General features: G+C 47.0%; 1 protein-coding gene across 1 annotated transcript in view; it reads left to right on the plus strand.

Moving 5' to 3' along the window:
* Atp7b (ATPase copper transporting beta) overlaps positions 1 to 17,385 on the plus strand; it is a 68,668-nt gene extending 51,283 nt beyond the window's left edge. Inside the window, exons 10-21 of the mRNA XM_028782875.1 lie at positions 91 to 218; positions 324 to 478; positions 907 to 1,041; positions 3,919 to 4,113; positions 5,960 to 6,142; positions 7,109 to 7,262; positions 9,760 to 9,903; positions 11,521 to 11,663; positions 12,427 to 12,630; positions 12,710 to 12,827; positions 14,558 to 14,660; positions 15,285 to 17,385. Of these exons, the coding sequence (XP_028638708.1) occupies positions 91 to 218; positions 324 to 478; positions 907 to 1,041; positions 3,919 to 4,113; positions 5,960 to 6,142; positions 7,109 to 7,262; positions 9,760 to 9,903; positions 11,521 to 11,663; positions 12,427 to 12,630; positions 12,710 to 12,827; positions 14,558 to 14,660; positions 15,285 to 15,558 (1,936 nt within the window). The 3' untranslated portion in view covers positions 15,559 to 17,385. The remainder of the gene's footprint in view (positions 1 to 90; positions 219 to 323; positions 479 to 906; positions 1,042 to 3,918; positions 4,114 to 5,959; positions 6,143 to 7,108; positions 7,263 to 9,759; positions 9,904 to 11,520; positions 11,664 to 12,426; positions 12,631 to 12,709; positions 12,828 to 14,557; positions 14,661 to 15,284) is intronic.
* The last annotated feature ends 5,723 nt before the right edge of the window (positions 17,386 to 23,108 follow it).

Consider the following 23,108-nt stretch of genomic DNA (forward strand, 5'->3'; position numbering starts at 1 on the left):
TAGGGCTAGCTGTAAAAGGTCCAATAGTCAGTCTAGAACCCGGTCTAATTATAGATGAGGAGGATGTTATCCGAGTGTCTTCTATTGCAGAGAGGAGCAGGTGCCCGTGGAGCTGGTGCAGCGAGGCGATATCGTCAAGGTTGTCCCTGGGGGCAAGTTCCCAGTGGATGGGAAAGTCCTAGAAGGCAACACCATGGCAGATGAGTCCCTCATCACCGGTTAGCGGCTTGTTTCATGTTCCCTTTGGTGGGGGTCTGGGTCATCATTGGTCCATGTGATATTGAGTGGGCTGAGTGAGTGATTGACTTCTGTCTCTTCCCTAGGAGAGGCCATGCCTGTCACTAAGAAACCCGGGAGCATAGTGATTGCTGGCTCTATAAATGCTCATGGCTCTGTGCTCATTAAAGCTACCCATGTGGGCAATGACACTACATTGGCTCAGATTGTAAAGTTGGTGGAAGAGGCCCAGATGTCAAAGGTACTGATGAACCTTAAAACACACCATGAAACCCCTCCCCTGAAAAATGATTTCAAAGGGATTTAGCTCCGTGGGTAAAAGCCCGCCTAGCCTACCAGAGGCCCTGGATCTGATCTCCAGCATCGAATAAAACAGAAGGTTGGAGCCAAAGCATCCTCATATCCCCGGCTAGTCCAGAGGCAGGAGCTGCAAGGTCAGGACTCTAAGCTCACCGATGATTTCAGTCAGCTCCAGACGACCTGGGCTGTGTTACTCCCTGCCTCAGAACAAACCAAATGTGAGAAACGATCTCAAAGATTCATAACTCCGCCCACCAAGTACAGATTGATTCCTAAGGATAGCAATGGAGGGAGCGCGGCCCCAAACCTTACCCATGCTTGTCTTCGTAGGCTGTAACTTCCTGTGGTCTTGATGCCTTGTTTCCACAGGCTCCCATCCAGCAGCTGGCCGACCGGTTTAGTGGGTACTTCGTCCCGTTTATCATCATCATTTCAACCTTAACACTGGTGGCATGGATCGCCATTGGCTTCGTCAACTTCGGTGTGGTTCAGAAGTACTTTCCTGTAAGTCACAGGCCTTGAGCAAGATGGTTGTCGTGCTTGAAATAACTTACGGCCATTGATCTTGTTCTCATGTGTTTTAGATTCACTAGGGCCTAATTATCCTCTTATTATTTGTCTTAGTTAGAGTGTTACTGCTGTGAAGAGACACCATGACCAAGGCAACTCTTCTAAGGACAACATTTAATTGGGGCTGGCTTACAGGCTCAGAGGTTCAGTCTATTATCATCAAGGTGGGAACATGGCAGCATCCAGGCAGGCATGTCATGGGAGGAGCTGAGAGTTCTACATCTTCATCTGAAGGCTGCTAGGAAGTTAGGATGAGGGTCTTAAAGCCCACACCCACAGTGACACACCTACTCCAACAAGGCTACACCTCCTAATAGTGCTACTCCCTAGGCCAAACATATATAAACTACCATTTATTTTATTTGCTTCTTTTATTTATTATCAGTAAAATTTCAGTCATGATAGGATAATCAGTATATTTCTGAAGATCCTTATTGAGGTTGCCGGTTGAAGGTCAGGAATATAACTCAGTGGTAGACTATCACCTATTATGTACAAGGGCCTGGGTTTCTTCATGGACACGGATATCCACATACACGAATTCCCTTTGCTTTCTACTCAGAGATAATTTTCATGACATCATTTGACTCCCCAGTTGGAATGCTTCAAGGACTTATGATATGCAACTTATTGGCCATTTCTGAGTTTAAGACATATGTTGTAGAAAAGAGCCCACAATTTTGATGGCACGGTACTATACTAGATCTTAGGGGGAAAATGCATTTCTGCCACTTAACTCCCCAACCCCAGATTTAAAATCCTGCCTTGTCAAGCAGTAATGCTTCCCGTATGACTGAAAGGCTATATATCATTGTAGGCAAAGCTTTTTGATAATTAAACATTCATTCAACAGCAGAATAAGGGGATATACATTTTGAATGTTAAGAAATAGGTGAAGAACACTATTTTCGGAAATACTGACTTATCAAACTTCAAAAATATCAATGGAAAATGTGATGTATCCTCAGAAATTTATCTGCTTAAGAAATAAGAACGAATTCTTAAGGACACTTAGCAGTGTTTGAAGACATTGTAGTTTTCATGAACCGGGCTGTGTACATCTGACACCTGGAGGCCCGGTCGGGACCCCACAATTAAGTAGTGCTAGGGCTGCCCAGCTAATGAGCCGTCAGTGCCACTGGCTTCCCAGTGAGTGGAGCATTTCTCGTCTTACCTCATGTCAGTGCTTTATGTTAGAGTCATGGCGTGAGGAACTAAAGATGGATCCTGTTTCTTCTGTGGAAGTAGTTTCTGGCAGCAGATGGAGGAATATCAGACGTGGTGTGTGCTGTTTACTACGATAATCACTTTCTCCCTCAGTCTTTGTATTTTAAGTTGAACAAGTTTGAGTTGAATACTTTGTGGCATCTAAGAATCCCTTGGTGCTCTAAAGAGTGACCTGTGAATTGTCCCTCCTAGGACTGCCAGCAGCTAAGCCCAGCCTGACTGGCAAGGTTCTGGTTTTGAGGAAGTTGGGAGTTTCATGCTTTGCCCTCTTAGGCCGATTCTCTCGTTTTTATTTGCAAAATCAATGTGTGTTAACCACGGGGGAGCTGCATGTTCCTTTCAGGCACTGTTGTCACTGTGGCAAGAATGTCATTTGGAGGAAGGGCTCATGTAAATTGCCAGAAGCCTACCAGAGCCCCTAAAGTGTCAAATGTCGATGACTGTAAAAACAAAAAAACAAAACAAAAATATTGTCTTTATCATTTAAAATCATGTACTTGTTAAATAGTATGCCCTTTTACTCGAATACAGTGGTTTGAAAGAAAATTAAATGACTCTTACAATATGTCTTATTTTAGAGCGTGTCTTGAAAGGATAAAGGATGTAAGGAAGTACTTTGTGTCATCCACTCAGGAAACACTCTCTATGGCGATTAGTGAGTGTAGCGCAGTGTAGTGTACCACTCCGCTGCATTAAAAAGCACAGCAAGATGAATGAACACCTCGAACAGCGAGCAGTAACCTCCCTGTGTGCTACCGCATCGGAAAACAGACCTCCGTTTTGTTTGTTCGGATAATGAAAACTACTCAGAGGAATACAAGGGATCCCCGAGTTCTGTCACGAAAAGCAACCCCAGAGTTTTCCTCTGCAGCTCTCTGTGGCTAGTATATGAGGCAGAGAAGTTGACAGCCCAGATACATCCACAGCAAATTTCTTTACGATGCCTCCTAAGTCCCAGGGTGTCACTGATACCTTTCTGCATACTCAGTTCACGTAGGCTGTATGTACACCATCCTCCTGACAACCAACCCCAGACTCCGTCATGCCTACAGCTTGATCGATCAGGTTCCCCTTTGGTTGTATCCAGGTTTTGCTATTACTAAAACAAAACAGTGACAGACATCCTTGTATCATCTGAACATATATCCTATGGAGAGATTTTTAGGCTTTCGTAATAAAGCCAAAATTAATGATGATTTAATGCGCCACGCCAGTGCTGTCCTGTGTGGCTGTCTGTGTTCGTGTGCATATTGCTCTGTTTATATGCACAGAGCGCTTTGTGAGATACTTTCATCACTATTATATACCCAGGGTAAACTGAGGCAGTGCGGGGTGACGTTAGCAGGAGAGTTGGGTTATGACCTATGTGGTTCTAAGCTGGTGCCCCGTCAGGGTCTGATGTTCCTGTCTCATCTTGCCTCTTTGAGGGAAGCTGTGGGAAGAGGTTAGGCAAGTAGGAAGTGGGCAGTGATCCGATACAGAAGCTGTACAGGCACGCCCCCTAAACTCTGCATCCTCAGTTCCTACTGCCCCGCTGAGGTGAGACGTCCTCCTGATCTCTCCATCTGACGTTTCTCTCTGCAGAGCCCTGGCGAGCACATCTCGCAGACAGAGGTGGTCATCCGCTTTGCCTTCCAGACATCTATCACCGTGCTGTGCATCGCCTGCCCCTGCTCCCTGGGGCTGGCCACACCCACGGCAGTTATGGTGGGCACCGGGGTGGCCGCCCAGAACGGTGTCCTAATCAAAGGAGGGAAGCCTCTGGAGATGGCACACAAGGTGAGCTCCTGTCAGGTCCCGGCTGTCCTCTGTGGGAACTGCGATAGCACTTTCTATAGGGTCCTCATGAAACAGTCTCTCTTCACTGTTTTTAAGCGAGAAGCCTGAGAGCAAGTGAGGATGACCGAGGCAGGAAGCCAGGGCTGCCTGGGAGCAGCAGCAAAAGCAGCAACAGCAGCTAATGGTGTGCAGTTCGCTGCTTCGTGGACATTCAGTGACTCCATCTCGTGTGGCAGATGTGGGTCATTCCCGTTTTATAGATGTAGGAACTATAGTAGAAGGAGGTTAGCTAATGTCAGGGTTTGTATTCCTGCACAAACATCATGACCAAGAAGCAGTTTAGGGAGGAAAGGGTTTATTCAGCTTACACTTCCACATTGCTGTTCATCACCAAAGGAAGTCAGGACAGGAACTCAAGCAGGTCAGGAGGCAGGAGCTGATGCAGAGGCCATGGAGGGATGTTACTTACTGGCTTGCTTCCCCTGGCTTGCTCAGCTTGCTTTCTTATAGAACCCAAGACTACCAGCCCAGGGATGGCACAACCCACAATGCGCCCTCCCCCCTTGATCACTAATTGAGAAAATGCCTTACAGCTGGATCTCATGGAGGCATTTCCTCAAGGGAGGCTCCTTTCTCTGTAATAACTCCAGCTTGTGTCAAGTGGACACACAGAACCAGCCAGTACAGGTAACCTGCCCAGAAGCCTGCAGCTGTTAACAAAGTTGACAGCTCACATGTTTGGGATTAGTTGTGTCCCGTGACTCCGGGGTGGAAGAGCGACAATGCGTATTAAGACTTCGCTTAGGTTAGTGTGGTGATGCACACCCATGGTCCTGGCTCTCAGGAGGCTGAGGCAGAAGGAACCATGAGTTCAGGTCTTACCTGCACTGCCTAGTGAGACCACATCTATACAACAGACTGTACTGTATTCATTTCTTCACAATTTGCCGCACACTTATGCGGGTGAGCCCTGCACCAGGTTCTGGCACTAGTCGTGGCCCCAAGCTCCCAAGGGACCCCCAGTTTATTGGAAGGAGAGGTATCCCGAATACTGAGTATTAAGAATACATCTTCATAAGGACCCTGTACTGGGTCCTGCCCTAGTCAGGAGTTCTTCGGCAGTGCTGGTGGTCTGGGAGTTTGAGCAAGAGCTAGCCAGGTAAGGTGGTAGTGGGAGTACCGCTGCAGTGAAACGGTAGGTAGATGAAGAGGACCTGTGGGGACCACGCATCTGTGTTGATCATGAACTCCATGATGTCCACAGCACTTCATCGATGTGACCCTGGCATTCAGCCTGAAAGCCCCTGGAGGACATCTTGTTGAATAAACTAGTGAGCAAAGAAGAAAATCAGACGGAGGAAGAGCTGAGGGAGAACTGAGTTCCTACCCTCTGTGCTGAGGGCTTAGGAGGATCGCACGGTAGAGCAGGGTGCTCCTCTGAGCCACTCAGTTACAAGCTGGGCCTGTCACAAGCCTGGCTGTACAGTAAGGGTGGAGCTCGGGAGGCAGGAAGCTTTGCAGGGAGAACATCAGTTAACAGTGTTGACGGCAGAGGGCAGCACTGAGCTGTGGGATCCAAGCAGCGTGTCTGCTGCTTACAGATCTCGGTCTGAACAGAGAAACCTGCTCCCCTCTGCTTGGTCAAAGACAAGGAACAGTGAACCCATAGACTGGCAGATGGGTAGTGGTTTCTTGGTGGTAGCACTTGCCCGCAAAGAGTCAGGCTGAGGGGTTAGAAAGTTCCCAGTTCTCTGCCCAGGGCAGGTTGGGAGAAGCTCTGCCTTTGGACACGGGGACTGCGAAAGTCACTTCCACGTTAAGACCTGACATGAAGTTGTTCTTGCAGATAAAGACCGTTATGTTCGACAAAACGGGCACCATTACCCATGGGGTCCCCAGAGTCATGCGGTTCCTGCTGCTTGTGGACGTGGCGACATTATCCCTCAGGAAGGTTCTGGCTGTGGTGGGCACCGCCGAGGCCAGCAGTGAGCACCCCTTAGGCGTGGCCGTCACTAAATACTGCAAAGAGGTATGCAGACCTTGGCCTTGCCATCGCACGGGCTTCTCTCTAGCCAGCCTTGGGCTTCCTCCCTTTCCATACTTGCTTGCTTAGCTGCCTCAGAGGAGCTCTTCACCTGCTGTATGCAGGGCTTGTAGTGGCTACACTACAGTTATTAGTCAAGTGGACAGCACCAGGCTCAGGGCAAAATGAGTGAGATGTGACCCCTCTACCTCCTGAGAACCCACTCTGAGGCAGGGGGAACCGGTTCAACAACTTCCTTATATGGCTTCCTTATATGGTGAGGGGACACAGCATTCAGTGGGCTTACCTGGGAGGAGCTAGCACAGATGAGCTGAAAAGCCTTGATTTTGAGGGGGGGGGATTAGAGAATCACTGTACCCCTCTTGTCCTAGGACATGGGGGCAGTGGAGTGGATAGGGGACATGCCGAGATTCTCTAAATGACCTGAGCAAAAATTTATCATTAATGTGCCTCAGAAAACACCGGCAAGGGGATATTTGAGAAATTTCATCTTGTGCTTGTCCCTCATGGGGGGTCAGTACACTGCTGTTTGACATCTAGCCATACGGGTCGGAAGGAAGACCTAACGCTTGCTTGGTGTTCCACTGCCTCCCGCCACTCCCGATCCTGTCCCTGGGTATCACGCATGGTAAATAATCTATCTGGAGACTCCAAGTAGCTTTGCTGCTCACCACTTACCTACCCCGCTGTTGTAATGCACTCACTCCCAACGCGGGAATATCTGAGAGGTCTGAGGTGAGCTGACTCTCCTCTTGGATCTGCAGCCTGCTAGGTCATGAGGTAGCCTGTTTAGCCTGGTTCAGGTTGACAACCAACAGTGAATCTGGTGACAGAACGCTCGCAGCTCATGGTGCATTTCCTTATGTTTGCCCTCACCTCCTCCTTCCTTCCCTGGCTCCTCACCCCCCACTGTCCTTACCCTTTTTTCCCCCTGATCTTTTGTTTACACAGGAACTTGGGACAGAGACCCTGGGATACAGCACAGACTTCCAGGCAGTGCCAGGCTGTGGAATTAGCTGCAAAGTTAGCAATGTGGAAAGCATCCTGGCTCACAGTGATCCGACTGCTCATCCTGTTGGGGTTGACAACCCTCCCACAGGGGAAGGTATTCCTCACTTTTGTCCCTCCTAGATCTCTTAGTGTCCAGACCTTATCTTGGGTGAAAGCAGAGGCAAGCCAGACCATACCAAACCCACCTATGGGATCTCTCCTGCTGTGGAGACGGGAGGCTCACTGCCGGGCACCCTGCTGTGCCTTGCTGACCCAGGGGCACCTGCTGTTTCTCTACATGTTTAGATACATCTAACTTCCTTATGTATTTTGTTTGTTTTTTCTGATGGGCTTTGCTGTGTTAGTTTCCAACTCAGGACTCAAGCGATCCTCCCACTTCAGCCTTCCAGCTAGCCGAGACTATAGGTGTGTACCGCCATCTCTGGCTTGATGTCTCGACTCTGATGCTTGTGGAAGGCCAGAGTGGCACAGGACTTAGATCCACAGTTGCTCCTTTTCCCTGGAGTCTCATCTTTCTTACTCCACATTGATTTGTCCTTCCCATGGCCACAGGGTAACAGGTGGCGACTGCTTTTCTGTTTTTCTACTTCCTGTTTCTCTCCCATCTGGGTGCCGTCCAGAGTGACGTGCGTTCGGTGTTCTCAGAGCATATAGAAAACAAGGGAAGCAGGGATCGGTCTGCCAACACCAAGAAGAGATCTGCCCATTGGCAGGTGCCACTTTCACTTGCTCTTGAACCCAACTCCCCAGTGCTGGGAGTGCAGGCATGCAGCACTGTCCGCACTCCACCTTGCCTGCCTGCCATCCTAACGTCCTTCCTTCATCCATCTTACGTATATGTGGTGTACACATAAGTGTGTACATCTGTGTGTGGCGGTGGAGGGTGCATGCTCATGTGTGTGCATACAGAGGCCAGGGGAGGATGTTAGGTACCCTGCTCTACCAGCCTTCACATTGTAGGGCCTCTTGCTGGACCTGGAACTCACTAGTTTGGGCTAGGCGGCAGGTTAGCAGGCTCCAGGGATCTTCCTGTCTCTTTTTTCTCCCCTAGTGCTGGGGGAAAGTGCCAGGTGGCCAGGCTTTTATGTGAGTGTGGGGTATAGAAACCAGGCTGTCAGGCTTGTCTAGCAAGCACTGGTGACCACTGAGGCATCTCCCTAGCCTGCCTGTTTTCAATCTGAGGACAGTTCCCAGCCATTACATTAAACCTACGGTAGTGCGTAAAATGCCCCAAATGCTAAATCTTAATTTAGGAGATGTTACTAGATGTCATGTGCTGCCTTTTCATAGTTTAAAGCCCTAAGGTGACATTCCCATTAGAGCATCCAAAAGCTGTGTAGTGTCTCATCAGAGTCACGTGCTATTAGCAGGTGAAGGCCACCTGCGTTTTAGAGCATTTCCTAGAGTCTGGGTGTGCGACATGCCTGCAGTCCCAACACTTGGGAGATGGGGTCAGGAGTACCAGGTGTATAAGGGCAACCTGGACTACATTGTTATGGAAGATTCCAGTTAACAAGAATCAAGTATGTGTGTACACCCACACGCACGCATGTGCACACACACACACACACACACTCACACACTTACAGCTTTTGTAAGTCAGGTAATAGATGGTCTTTGAGCTTCATGCCCACCAGAAGGAATTTCTGTCACAGGCATGTTTACAGAAACAGAAATTGCAGAAAAAGAAAATATCTCTGCAGATAGGTGGTTTACAGGAAGCAGTAAAAGTATGCAGACATTCGCAAGTAGCGACAAAAGGAATTCCTTTTGCACAGTGTGGCCTTTGTGCAGAGAGTCGTGCTGCGGGAGTCACTTCTTTAGGTGCTCTCTGCATATGTTCGTCTTTCAAAGACAGGAGTAGGGGCCCCAAGTTTCTATTAGGATGTCATGACGTAGAGCAGTATTTTGATTTTGTTTGATGCATATATAAGAAAGATGTGTGTGTGTCCTCATCTCAATATAAGACTGTCTCAGAAATGAGTGTGTTTATGTATGATAGAAACAGATTTGCCTGATTTGTTGATTCATTTTGGGCCATCTAAACCTCCCTGAAAATAATCTAGTCAACATATACTTTGGTCTGACCTTAAAGCCAGCCTCCGACCCCTATAAAAAAGAATCAGGCCCTGGAGAGATGGCTGGGCTGTTAAGAGAGCTTGCTTCTCTTGCAGATGACCCAGGTTCTAGTCCCAGAACTCACATGGTGGCTCACAACCATCTGTAACTCAAGTTCCAGGGGAATCTCACATCTTCTGGCCTCCATGAACATCAGGCATACACATGGTATACATACATATATGCAGGTGAAATACTCACTTAAATTAGTTAAGTCTTTTAGAAAGTCAGTACATATCTCTAATGGCATCTAAGGACATTACATGATGTTTGATATATTGACAGCATTTCAACACATGTAGAATGCATGAAACATTCCATTCAATTCATGGTGTTCTCCAGACTGTGTGTCTTTCTGGTCCTTCAAGGAGAGTGTCACAAAAGGTTATAGTTTTCAGAGCAGACAGATGTCTCAGGGTTTTAGCTCACTGTGAAGTTGGACTCTCTGGGAGTAACCATTGTCTTCTGAACAGGTACAGGTTCCCAGGTCTTCTCTGTGCTGATTGGAAACCGGGAATGGATGCGCCGGAATGGTTTAACCATCTCCAGTGACATCAGTGATGCTATGACAGATCACGAGATGAAAGGACAGACAGCCATCCTGGTGGCCATCGATGGTAATCCCTGTGTGAGATCATCACATAGACTGTCCCTGGCCCATAAGAGGCCTGCTCTGCCGCCTCCCCTCTCCTCCCCCTCCTCTCTGTTCTCTTTCTTTTCCTTCTTGTCCTCCTTCACTCCTCTCCTCTTGCTTGTCATTATTTTTTTTCTTATTTTGAAAACTGTGTCAGTCTTTCTGTTAACTTGAGGCGTTTTTCCAGGTTGTTTTGCTGTTTTTTTTTTCTCCCTTGATCTCCTTTGTTGAGGCCCTTCCTTCTTTTTAAATGATTTCCTTTATTTCTGAGATTACAATATAATTATATCACCTTTCCCTATCCTTTCCTCCCTCCAAACTCTCCAATATAAATTTATGGCCTCTATTTTTCTTTAATTAATTGTTATTACACACATATGTATGTATGTATGTATGTATGTATGTATGTATGTATGTATGTATGTATGTATTTCTAAATACATAAGTCCAACTGGCTCAGTCTGTAAATGTCACTTGTATGCTTGTTTTCAGGGCTCTGACCACTGGTACTAGGTAGCCAATTGGCGTCTCCTCCCTGGGAAAGACTGTTTACCCCACTCCTAGAGTTCCATAAGAGTTGAGGCCTTTCCTTTGTCACCGTCTCCATCTTTATCCCACGCCAGCTCGGCTCCTGGAAGCCGCAGCTGCTCTCTGTTGTATTTGCTTCTGTCTAAGGTGGCAACTCTCATCATCCTCCTCACACATTACCACCGACAAAACAGGAATCCACGGCCCCAGAGGCCTCACTGCAGAAGCCTTAAAGTAAGGAGGCCCCTGCAGCCTTCCACCGTCCGACTCAGTTTCTCAGGGCTCTGGGTATCTTAGCTCTCAGAGTACGCGAGCTATCTGCCTGAGAGATTGAACCTTTCCCTATGTTCACTTTAGCATTTGTTATTAGAAGTAAAGCTGGACTTACAACACTGAATTCTGAATACTCCATCGGAATATGCCTTCCTGCCTCACTCCCTGCCCCTAATCCTTACAAACCATAAGTCTGCAACTCCTTGTCACAGAACCAGGGTAAGCAGAGGATCTGCGTTCTGCTGTATTCTCTTTACCGTGTCACACCGTAGCTCAAAACTCTTCTCCTCCTGTGTCTAAATTCAGGAAAAAGGTATATTATACCAAACATACTTTCTGTAGGACGTGACAAAAAGGAAGGACAGCTTTCCTGGGTTGGACATCTGTCCCTGTAAGCAGCATTTGTATATTTCTTGTATTTTTAATAGTAAACATACACTGGGTTCTGGCCATGCAAAAGATACTTGGGAAAGTAATTACGTTCCCAGTGGAAACTATAAAAACATCCAGTGGGCTTGGAAGATATGAGGTTCTCCTTGCTCCTACCTGTTCAGGAGTCCCTGTGCACATGTTCTTGTCCTTTCCTGGACTGAAAAACAAGAACAAATCAACAGAACCCAGACATCATATCACTTACTCTGGAGGGTCATTTCCTGTGGAAGGTGATGATGAATGTCGAGAGCCATCTTGCTCGCACGAAGCTGCCTGGCCTGCTGGGGCTGACTGCTGGGGCTGACTGCTGGGGCTGACTGCTGGGGCTGATTGCTGGGGCTGACTGATTGCTGGTGCTTTGTTTCAGGTGTGCTCTGTGGGATGATTGCCATCGCAGATGCTGTAAAACCAGAGGCTGCCCTGGCTATCTACACCCTGAAAAGCATGGGTGTGGATGTGGCTCTGATCACAGGGGACAACCGGAAGACGGCCAGAGCCATCGCCACTCAGGTATTGCAGTGGCCAGGCATTCTTTATCCTTGAAAATTTGCATACAAGCTCACAGATGGGGAAAAAAAAGTAATCTAAACATTTGGTGTAAAAGCACACTTTTGCCGGGCGGTGGTGGTACACGCCTTTAATCCCAGCACTTGGGAGGCAGAGGCAGGCGGATTTCTGAGTTCGAGGCCAGCCTGGTCTACAGAGTGAGTTACAGGACAGCCTGGGCTATACAGAGAAACCCTGTCTAGAAAAACAAAAAACAAACAAACAAACAAACAAAAAAGCACACTTTTAATTCCAGCATTCTGGGGCAGAGGCAGGCGGACCTCTGAGTTCCAGACCAGCTTGGTCGGTCAGTCTATCTGTCTGTCTGTCTGTCTGTCTGTCTGTCTGTCTGTCTATCTAGTAACTTCTAGACAGCCACAGCTACACCAAGAGCTTGTCTCAAAACCAAACCAAAATAAACAGACAAAGACAACAATGAGGCATCATTTAAGTACGGTATTATGGGAGTGCTTTCCTGATTCAACTTGCTTATGGATTGGAAGGGACGGCTTGACCTTGGCCCACTCAGTTCTGAGCTTGAGGCACGAGGACAGTGTCCCCATAGGCCATAGCTCTAGTGTGACTTCCTGAGCACTGTTCTTTCACCCTTGTACACCCTAGCAAACCAGCCCAACAGGCGCCACTCTGTGGAAACCCGACTGCTGCCTGGGATCGCTGCTTTTATTAAACCCGCACCCACTTTAGGCATCGACCTCTTTCCCTTCAGGTTGGCATCAACAAAGTCTTTGCCGAGGTACTGCCATCTCACAAGGTGGCCAAGGTCCAGGAGCTTCAGAATGAAGGGAAGAGAGTGGCCATGGTGGGAGACGGGGTGAACGACTCCCCAGCCTTGGCGCAGGCTGACGTGGGCATCGCTATCGGGACCGGCACAGACGTTGCCATCGAAGCAGCAGATGTGGTCCTGATCAGAGTGAGCCCGGCTGCGCAGAGGTCTCAGGAGGGGCTGGGGTTGGCATGAGTCCACACTCAAGTGTGCCCCTCTCCTATAGAATGACTTACTGGATGTGGTGGCCAGCATTCATCTCTCCAAGAGGACCGTCCGGAGGATCCGGGTCAACCTGGTGCTGGCGTTGATTTATAACATGGTTGGGATACCTATTGCTGCAGGTAGGTAGGAGCAGCTCTCACCTGTTACGTCACCCTTGATCTCTGCTGTGTCCCTGGCAAAGTAATGACTTGGGCTGGCTGGCCAGACACTGTGGAAAGTCCTGGGAGGGCCCCACAGCCTCATTCACCCTGGTCCTCTGCAGACAGCTGATCAGGAGGCTTGGCCATTCATTTAAGGTGGCCCTATCCACTAGAGTGTCCCTGTTCTCCGAAGCTTAAACATAAAGTCTGAAGAATAGGTGTCATGGGGTGTTTTGAGGTACTTGCTATGTGAGACACAGTGGCTGTTGTCTCAGAGACTATTAAAAATCAACCCTGTCCAGACTCTAGTTTGATTCCCACAAACGACCTGGAGAGAAAAGATATTCTGCTTGGGTTGCCCTTCCTCTCCTTCCACCAGAATAAATGAATAAATAAATAAATAAATAAATAAATAAATAAATAAATAAAAATTTATTAACCTCCCCTCCAAAAAATCATTCCAAACATTTCTGCAAGGCTATGTGGGCTGAAAGGACCCAAAGCCTTTATCATGACCATGATCATCATCATCATCATACTTTGTGTGTATGTATGTATATACATGCATATGTGCACACACAGACAGGCCTGGAGGTCACAGGACTTCCTGCCAGAATCAGTTCTCCCACGCCACCGTGTGGGTCCTGAGGAACAAACTCAGGTCATTAGGCTTGCCAGTAGGTTCCTTCACCCACTAAGCCATCGTGTTAGCCCCCGACCTAGAGTCACAGCTTTCCTATCTCAGGTGGTTAGTGGTGACTTCCGTCACAGAGATTATCCGGTCCGCCTCAGCCTCCTGAGTCTAGAAGTCAGATGTAGCGACAATTCTGGAACTTTGATTTCTTTAAAACACACAGAAATAACTATGTCTTCATCTTAATCCCAGGTGTGGGATTTGGGGCTGCTTCAGACTGTCCACAGCAGCTGACTATGATTTACCTCACCCTCTAGCAGGAGTGTGATTTTTTTTTTTCCCAGCTGCAGATAGTAGCTGCAATTGCATGACATTTGGAATCCCGGGAATTTCTAAGAGGACATATAAATGCTAGAACCTTGCAAGGCTGGGCGGGTTGTTGGCTGGTTGAGGTTTGTTAAGTAGTTGTGTGCAAAGAAGAAGGTATTAGATATTCTCACAGCGAAGATCAGACTTGCCTCAAGGACTTAACACCCCTCATCAGCAAGAAGCAGTCTAAGGATAATGCCGCCTTCCTTCCGACCCTTGACTTTATTCAGAGATCTCCTTCCTTTCCTGCTATCCTTTTCTCTCTCCTGTCTAGTGTTAGGGGGTAGAAAGGGTCGGAGGAGAGTGGAAGAAAGAAGAACCGACAAAGAACTGAAAGACAGCCACAGAAGATAAGTGGCTTCTCTGACCCCAGAGCAGCTCAGGGGCTTCACTCCCTCCTGGATGTCTAGGATCTGGCTTCCAGCCCTCCCTAGAGACCAGGTTGTTACCCTTTGTAGAGAAGGATGGTTACCATATCCACAGTGGTTATCTTCCGCAGTTCCCAGCCCCTGCTTTGTTTGGGTGGTGCTACCCGTACATAGTTCTAAGCAAGAGTGAGCAAGACAGACCCATCTTCCCTTTGCTTACCTACTGCTAGCTTAGTCTCACCTTGAAAGCTGGTGGGCAGAGTGTGTCCTAGGTTCCCTGGGGAAGGCTCTCAGTAGTCCCTGGCTGTCAGGTGATGCTTTTTTTTTTTTTTTGGCAGGTGTCTTCATGCCTGTTGGCATTGTGCTGCAGCCGTGGATGGGCTCAGCAGCTATGGCTGCCTCCTCTGTGTCTGTGGTGCTCTCCTCTCTTCAGCTCAAGTGGTGAGTCCTGGGCCTAGAGCACCTGCAGGAGGAGTCTCTGTGGGCTCCACCATATATGGTCACAGCAGGTGGGGGACACAGCAGCTTCTCCTGCTTCTCGTTCCCCACTATTTATCTGGGAGCAACACAAAGGACCTGAGCGGGGGTTTTGTAGTGATTTTCAGTACCCCGGACAAGTGACTTCCCACTCACCAGTTGTAAGAGGCTGGGCCTTTTTCAGAGCTATGTATATGAACACATGTAAGTACATGATCCGTGTGTATTTCCAATTTTTCTCCTTAGCAAAGATGTCCATGGACTAGGGACAGAGCCCAGTAGTGGAACACCCGTCTAACATATGAAGGACCCTGGGTTTAGTCCCTAATGCTGCCAAAATAGAAAAAACATTGATTCATTTACTCGTGCATTCACTTAACAAAAGTGAACAGTAGCCTACTATGTGGGGGTTTTTACATAGAAAGTTTTTGGACTATGTGAACTTGAACCATGGGAATTCAATATCCTTTTTCTTAAAAACCCATGAAATTTTGCTACCTGTGTTACTGAAAAGTAGAGGTTTCAACCAGAGAAAAAGGGCCTTATGTCCAGAGTGATTCAAGTATTCTCGGGCTCTTGCCTTTTCAGCTATAGAAAGCCCGACCTAGAGAGATACGAGGCACAGGCCCATGGCCGCATGAAGCCTCTGAGTGCCTCCCAAGTCAGCGTACACATTGGCATGGATGACCGGCGGCGGGATTCCCCCAGGGCCACAGCGTGGGACCAGGTCAGCTATGTGAGCCAACTGTCTCTGTCCTCCCTGACGTCAGACAGATTGTCTCGGCATGGCGGTCCAGCAGAGGACGGTGGTGACAAATGGTCCCTGCTCCTGAGTGACAGGGATGAAGAGCAGTGCATCTAAGTGTTCTCGAAGGCAGCCCCGAGCAAGCCACGGTGCTCCTTCTAGGTGAGCCTGCACCTGCTCACTGTGGTCAAACGAGCAGGTGCAGCGTCAACAAGCCGCAGTGGGATGGGCAAAGCTCATTGTGAGCATCTTGCTAGCCTTACCAGCAGTGTGTGGTAACTTAACCTGGTGTATCTGCAGAGGCTGCTAGGTCGGGCAAAGTACACTGCTCTCCCTGTTTTCCATGAGGGCGAGGTCACACCCTGCTTGGAGTTTAGTACAGGCGAGGAAGCCAGCACTCTTCACAGAGCCCTGCCTACTGTATATGTATATACTATCTGAAATGAGGGCCGGGCTCATCAGGACCACAAGCCTAGCTCAGCCCCCTGGAGCACTCCATCCAGAGCTCTCCTGTACCAAGAGCTCCCATAAAGCCTGGAGTTAGGCAGCACGCATGGCCTGTGTAAGCCTAAGGCTACTTCAGAGGAGTCTGTTGTTCCCTGGCTCATGTGGTTGGCATCCTTGGTACTGGCGCTGTCTGCCCTCTATCATCTGAGGGTAGAGTTTGTGTCTTGGGTCCGATGCTCTGGCCCCTGCATATCTGCTTGCCTACAGGTGGTGCCCTGGTTTGCAGCCCAACCCAAGAGCTACCTGGCATCCCTCTTTACTCTGAGGAGAGAATGCCATCCTGCTTAGAGCCACATCTACAGACTCACACATGCTGCTCTCCACCAGCTGGAGAGATAGATACCTCAGAGCCTGACCATAGTTCATATTCCTATGAGGTCCAGGTCCTTGCCTCTCAGGGCATCCTGTATGGCCCTGCCGTAAGCTGTGGCGTGTAAGGCACTGCCCCTTGGGAGGTGTATGCATAAGGGAAACTCCCTGTCACTTAGTGAGGTCCACTGGAGTTTGTCACAAATGTCTAGTGTGTGCCTGGAGGGAGTTGTCCCACCAGAAGAGAGTGAAGTTCTCGGTAGAGAACTGTCTGTTGCTGAGGGGACACCTAAATGAGGCACATCCAGAGCTCCCCAGTGGAAATGTTTTTGTTATCTATGGCCGTCTGTGTGACCGGGATGGCATCAGAGGGCAGGGATGGGGCCAGCTTAACCGAGTGAGCTGCCGAGCCACCTGGAACAGCTGGCAGAAATGGATTACTCTCATTTGTGACATTAAAAAAAAAACAAACAACAAAACTCCTTCATTAGATGTCACTTATTGGCCGTGGCAGTGTTAGTCCTTTGTAGCTCTCTCACCTCTCCTCCTGTAAGTAGTACCATAGCTATCACCTACATTTGAAAACTCGGAAACAGGGTCGGAGGGCCTCGGTGTCTTCCCAGGAACTCACAGCCGATAGGCAGTTCAGAAGGCTCCGAAGGCCTTTCTGTAATCCCGCTGCTGCCTTACATATCATATCAGTTTGCTCGGTGAGAGTAAACTGGACAAGGGTCCTAGTCTCTGGACGAGCAAACATGCCAGGAGATGGATTAGTTGCATCAGCTTAGAGTGCAGTGGGTCACAAGGTTACTACCCTCACTTCGGATGGCTAGCTTCGGTTTTACATGTCAGTAGTGCTTGCCGAACTTTGTCTTCTAAAACCCCGAGTACAGGGATCTGTTTCGGTCTCAGTATTTTCAACCTCCCATTCCCTCTCCAGGGACTTCCTCCCACTGACGTCATCTACTCTGTCTATAGCTCTGTTTTGGAATAAGGTAATCATTTTCTAAAGAATCTAATTGTATTGATTTTTAAACCTTCTGAGAATATAAGCATCATGTTCACACGTAGACATCAAAATATTTATATAATTGTACAAATAAATAAATAACTTTTTAGATATTCAAAGAGTCAGGTTTTTTGTTTTTGTTTTTTCTTAATAACCAGTTTCCTCTTTAAAAATTTCCATGAAGCATGAGGATAAAGTTGTATCTCTTCATCTAGGAGTTGCCTGTGGCTTGTTTATTCTGCCCATATGGCCAGCTCATGTTACCTGATTGCTGGAGACTGCTTTGGAGAGACAAAAAAATGATAGGATTCTAGCAGTGGGAACATTGGTGGTCTGAACCCCTCTGCTGAAGTCTACAGTAGGCAGCTGCCTGAGTAGCATTTAGGATTGCTGAGAAGCCCTTGTTGAAGTCACTGCCCCTAGAGGTTGACTCCCAAGCTTGCACTTTGCCCAGAACCACACTGCTTGGTTTCTAGCACACCCTAGAGGACTTTATAGTCAGGGCATGAAGTTTCCACGTACCATTGTGGAAGGAGTGTTGTTGCTCACTGTGGGGAGGATTTAGCAAGCATCCCTGAGAGGTTTCCTCAGCCATAAGGCTGAATCTGAGCATCTTCCCACTCCGGGTAAACTGAAGAATTAAGATGGGATTACCTTTATAACAAACAAACGATAATTCTAACTTTTAGTGGCATCTGGAAAGTGGCATGTCAAACAATAGATATCTAAACTATTGAGGTGATTTGATAAGGAACTCAGATTAGTAAAGGTGACTTTCACTTGAAAGACTACTTGATTTGGGGAGATTAGGGACTTTAAAAACCCATGTCAGGGGGCCAGAGTGCTTGGTTCAATCCCCTATACAAATAAAAATAAAACAGGATTCCCTAAGACAAATTCTGTAATGTGCATAAAGTTCCTGAATTATAAAAGGTTTATTTGCACACACCATGATTCCACCTTTTCTTGGAGCACACACGCAGAGGATACAGTAAGTGGTCTGCTGGTTCTTTTCCCCTTTGCAGGTGTGTGTGTAAACGGACTTGGGTCTGGTAGAGAAGGATCTTCTCTGCTTAATTTTCACACTGGGCTTGGGCAAGCCTGAAAGCACCATTGCTTGGGGTCACTGAGTGGAGAGAGATGTCTACTGTCTGCCCTCCTTCTTCATGTAAAGACAGTGATCACAGCTGAGATTACAGAATAGAATGTAAGCAAGTTACATAATCCTGAGAAATCCCAGAGTTGCTTTTTATTTTTTTCTATTCAAAAAGATGAACAAAAACGTAAAAGCATCCATTCAAGGACAGAAATGAAAATAAGATCGATAGAAATGTAATGTTTTTCTCTGAGGTAGAAATGGCTATTATATTTTTTCAACATAAGTAAAATGGACCAAGAGGGTATAACTTGGTAGAGATCTTGACTAAGAAGTACAAGATCCCTGGTTTGAGCCCAGTGCCAATAAAACCCTTTAACTGTTTATCTTAGGGTTTGCTGCTGTGAACAGATACCATGACCAAGGCAAGTCTTATAAAGGACAACATTTCATTGGGACTGGCTTACAGGTTCAGAGGTTCAGTCCATTATCATTAAGATGGGAGCATGGCAGCATCTAGGCAGGGATGGTGCTGGATCTGAGAGTTCTACATCTTCACATGAAGGCTTCTAGCAGAATACTGGCTTCCAGACAGCTAGGATGAGGGTCTTAAAGTCCACACCCATGGTGATACACCTACTTCAGCAAGGCCATACTATTAATAGTGCCACTCCCTGGGTAGAGCATATACAAACCATAAAATTGCACTCCCTGGCCCCCATAAGCTTGTTCAAACACATGAATCTATGGGGCTATATCTAGCCATAGCATAATAAAAAAGTACACTTAGTCCGATTTCCAAAGTCCCCATAGTCTATAGCAGTATCAACAGTATTAAAAGTCCAAAGTTAAAAGTCTCTTCTGGAGCTGAAGGACTGAAGGAGCTGAAGGGGATTGCAATCACATAGGAAGAACAATATCAACTAACTGGACCACCCAGAACTCCCAGAGACTAAACCACCAACCAAAGAATACACATGGAGGGCTTTTCTGAGACTTCCTTTGTCAGTGCAATTAATATGAGTCTCTTCACCTCAGGCAGAATCTTCAGGCAAGGGCAAAAAGTAGCCACATTCTTCACCAAAACACCACAAAACAGTCTCTAAGCCACATATTGAAATTCTCTACTGTAATCTCTTGTCTTGGGCCAGGTCCACACAATTTAAATCACTATGGGTAACAAAATCTTCCATCATCCTACTAGGATAGCCCATTAAGCCACACTTAAAGCATTCCATTGCTTTCCAAATCCAAAGTCTCCAAATCCACATTCTTCCAAACAAAAGCATGGTCAGGGCTATCATAGGAATACTCCAGTCCCCGATACCAACGTCTGTCTTAGGGTTTTACTGCTGTGAACAGATTCTATGACCAAGGCAAGTCTTATAAAGGACAACATTTAACTGGGGCTGGCTTCATCTGAAAGCTGCTATCAAAATACTGGCTTCCAGGCAGCTAGGATCAGAGTCTTAAAATTCATACCCATAGTGACACACCTACTCCAACAAGGCCACACCTTCTAATAGTGCCACTCCCTGGGCTGAGCATAAATAAACCATAACACTGTTACAGCAAAATTTCTAAGTATAAAAATAGAAGAAGTTTGTGTGAAGAACTGCTCCATAACCTACCCTGGCTTCGGGAGGAAAGCTCAGGAGCAGGATTTTGTAGAGGAAGATCCTTTGTCTTTGTGTGTGGATGCATCAGGATATAGATGTGGTAGTCTCCATGCTTCCTGTGCTCCAACTTGACCAACTGCAACCACTGAACACTGGGATGATGCAGTGGCCCCAGGAAGGACTAGCTGTGACATGCTACAGTCCCCATCTCTCACCATGCTTATAAAAGCTATCTGCATACACTTCATTTTTATTGCCAAGGAACTAAGTAACAGCATTGTTGAGCTAGCTGCCTGGAAGACAGCTGGGTACACCCACACTGTCATTGTGGCCCCGGAGCTCACAATCCACTATGCTCCAGGAGCAGAGCTCTCTCCTCCAAAGGCAAAACTGAACCCCCCTCTTCAGTAGAGAGAGGTCTACTGTCCTTTGGCAAGACAGTGGAATTTAACTTGAGAGCCACCGGATGTCTCTCTGACCAAGTAATACCCGACTCCACAGCCAGAACCCAGTTCTCTTCATTATTATTTGATCCTCGGGTTTTGGGGGGGAAGAATTCTCTCACAGCAAAAATAAATACACTGTATGGCCCAGCTATACACTCTTTGGCATACCCAAAGGAGTCCACATCCTACTCCACAGGTATTTGTTTAGTCATGTTCACGGCTGCTCTATTCACAGTATCTTGGAAGTAGAAACAATCTAAATGTCCTTCAACTTCTCAATAGATAAAAATACACGCACACGCACACACACATGCATGTGATTACATGATCTCAAAAATAAAGGAAAAAAGTTTTAAGGAAGAGAAAAAAGACAATAAAATTAGAACCCAGAGTGATGGCCCTGTCATTAGGAGTACTTACTGCTCTTACAGAAAACCTGGTTAGGCTTGCAGAACCAATATGGTGGCTCAGAACCATCTGTAGCTTTAGTTTTAAGGATCAGTGTCTGAGGGCACCAGACACACACAGTGAACACGTCTGCGCATGTGTGTGTGTGTATTATGTATTTCACACTTGTGTTCAAGACACAGTCCATAATTATTTCTGCATGATTTTTTTTCACTATAATATTTTCACTTTTCTTTTGGGATGGTGTCTTAGTTTTGGTTTTACTGTTGTTTAGAGACACCATGACCAAGGCAGCTCTTACAAAGAACAACATTTAATTGGGGCTGGCTTACAGGTTCAGAGGTTCAGTTCATTATCATCATGGCAGGAAGCATGGCAGCATGCAGGCAGGCATGGCACTGGAGGAGCTGAGAGTTCTACATCTTCATCCAAACGAAGCCAGGAGCAGACTGTCCTCAGACAGCTAGGAGGAGGGTCTCAAAGCACACCCCCAAAGTGACCACTTCCTCCAACAAGGCCATACTTCCTAATAACGTCACTCCCTGGGCCAAGCATATTTAAACCACCACATTCCACTCCCTGGCCCCCATAGGCTTATTCAAACACATGAGTCTACGTGAGCCATGTATCTAAGCATATCATAATACAAAATTTGTTTAGTCCAATTTTAAAAGTCCCATAGTCTATATAAGTCTCAATGATAGAAGTCCAAAGTTCAAACTCTCTTCTGAGATTCATGTAATCTCTTTTTTTTTTCCTCTGTGTAGCCCTGGCTGTCCTGGAACTCACTCTGTAGACCAGGCTGGCCTCGAACTCAGAAATCCGCCCGTCTCTGCCTCCCAAGTGCTGGGATTAAAGGCATGTGCCACCACTGCCCGGCTCATGTAATCTCTTAAATGTGTAATCTCTTACAAAATAAAAATTAAAAAAAGGAGATCACATACCTCCAACAAATGACTTCCTGGGCAAAAGCAAGATCAAAACTCAGACAAACTCCAAATTCTGTATCTTCATGTCCAACTTTTTTCAGCTTTCCTGACTACAACCCACAATTCTTTCTCTTGGGCCAGTTCTACTCTTTGTAAGCAACTTTCCTTGGCAGGTATCCCATGGCTCTGGCATCTCTAACATCTTGGGGCCTCCAAGGCAACTTCAACTTTACATCTTCTTGTTCCAATGTTTGGGATCCACAAACGATCTACTGGGCTTCCCAAAAGAGCTTAGGTTACTTCTCCAGCTCTGCCTTCTGTAGCCCTCTAGGTTCAGATTGAATCTTTACACCACTGCTGCTGCTGTTCTTGGTGATCATCTCATGGTACTGGCATCTCCAATACACTGGGGTCTTCCTTTGCAACTAGGCTTCACCAGTAGCCTCTCATAGGCTCTCTTCATAGTGCCAAGCTTCAACTCTTTTACATGACCCCTTCAGTTGTGGGCCAGCAATAGCAACTGAGGCTCCACCTTCAACAATGCCCTTCCCTGGCCTCTCACAGTGCCAAGCCTCAGCTGTTCTCCATGACTCCTTCATTCCTTCAAAGCCAGTACCACCTGTGTGACTCTTAACACATTATCAAGTCCAGCTGGAGCACAAGGTACAACCGTGGCTATCTCTGGAACACAGCTTCCTTGTGCTCTCAGAAAACACATCCCAGAAGATTTCATCTCAGTGATGCTGGTTTCTTCTTAATCACTGCTAATTTCTTAGGTCTAGCTAACTAGCATTAATTGTCCCAGGAGTTTATTCTATTCTGGACTCTAAAGCCAGTGTTACACGGCCGAAGCTGATGAGTTCTGCTGCTTACTGGAGCTGCCACATGTCCCCCATGTTCTATGACATTATCACCAGCTTTCTGTTTTCTAACTCCTTCATTGGTTAAACTTGACTGTCCTGGAACTTGCTCTGTAAACTGACCTTGAACTCAGAGATCTACATACCTGTGTCTCCTGAATGCTAGGATTAAAGGCACGAACCATCACGCCTGGATTTAGGCTTTTCTTCACCTAGAACTAGCTTTTTCCCAGGCTGGCCTTGAACTCTCCAGAGCTGTTTGCCTTTGTCTCCTGGGATTAAAGGTGTGTGCCACCATGCCTGTGTCAAAGCTTTTAATGCCATTATTCCTCAAGATCTGGATCAAAAGCCTATGCCCTCCATTTCTGGATTGTAGTCCATTCCAGATTAAAAATCCAAATGAAAACAATAATTAGGATGTGATAATGCTTAGATATAATTGTTTCTCCTTCAACTGTAAAAGCATAAATTTGGCTGGGTGGGA

Source organism: Grammomys surdaster, unplaced genomic scaffold (genome assembly GCF_004785775.1).
Source record: "Grammomys surdaster isolate TR1022 unplaced genomic scaffold, NIH_TR_1.0 919, whole genome shotgun sequence".
Taxonomy (NCBI): Eukaryota; Metazoa; Chordata; class Mammalia; order Rodentia; family Muridae; genus Grammomys; species Grammomys surdaster.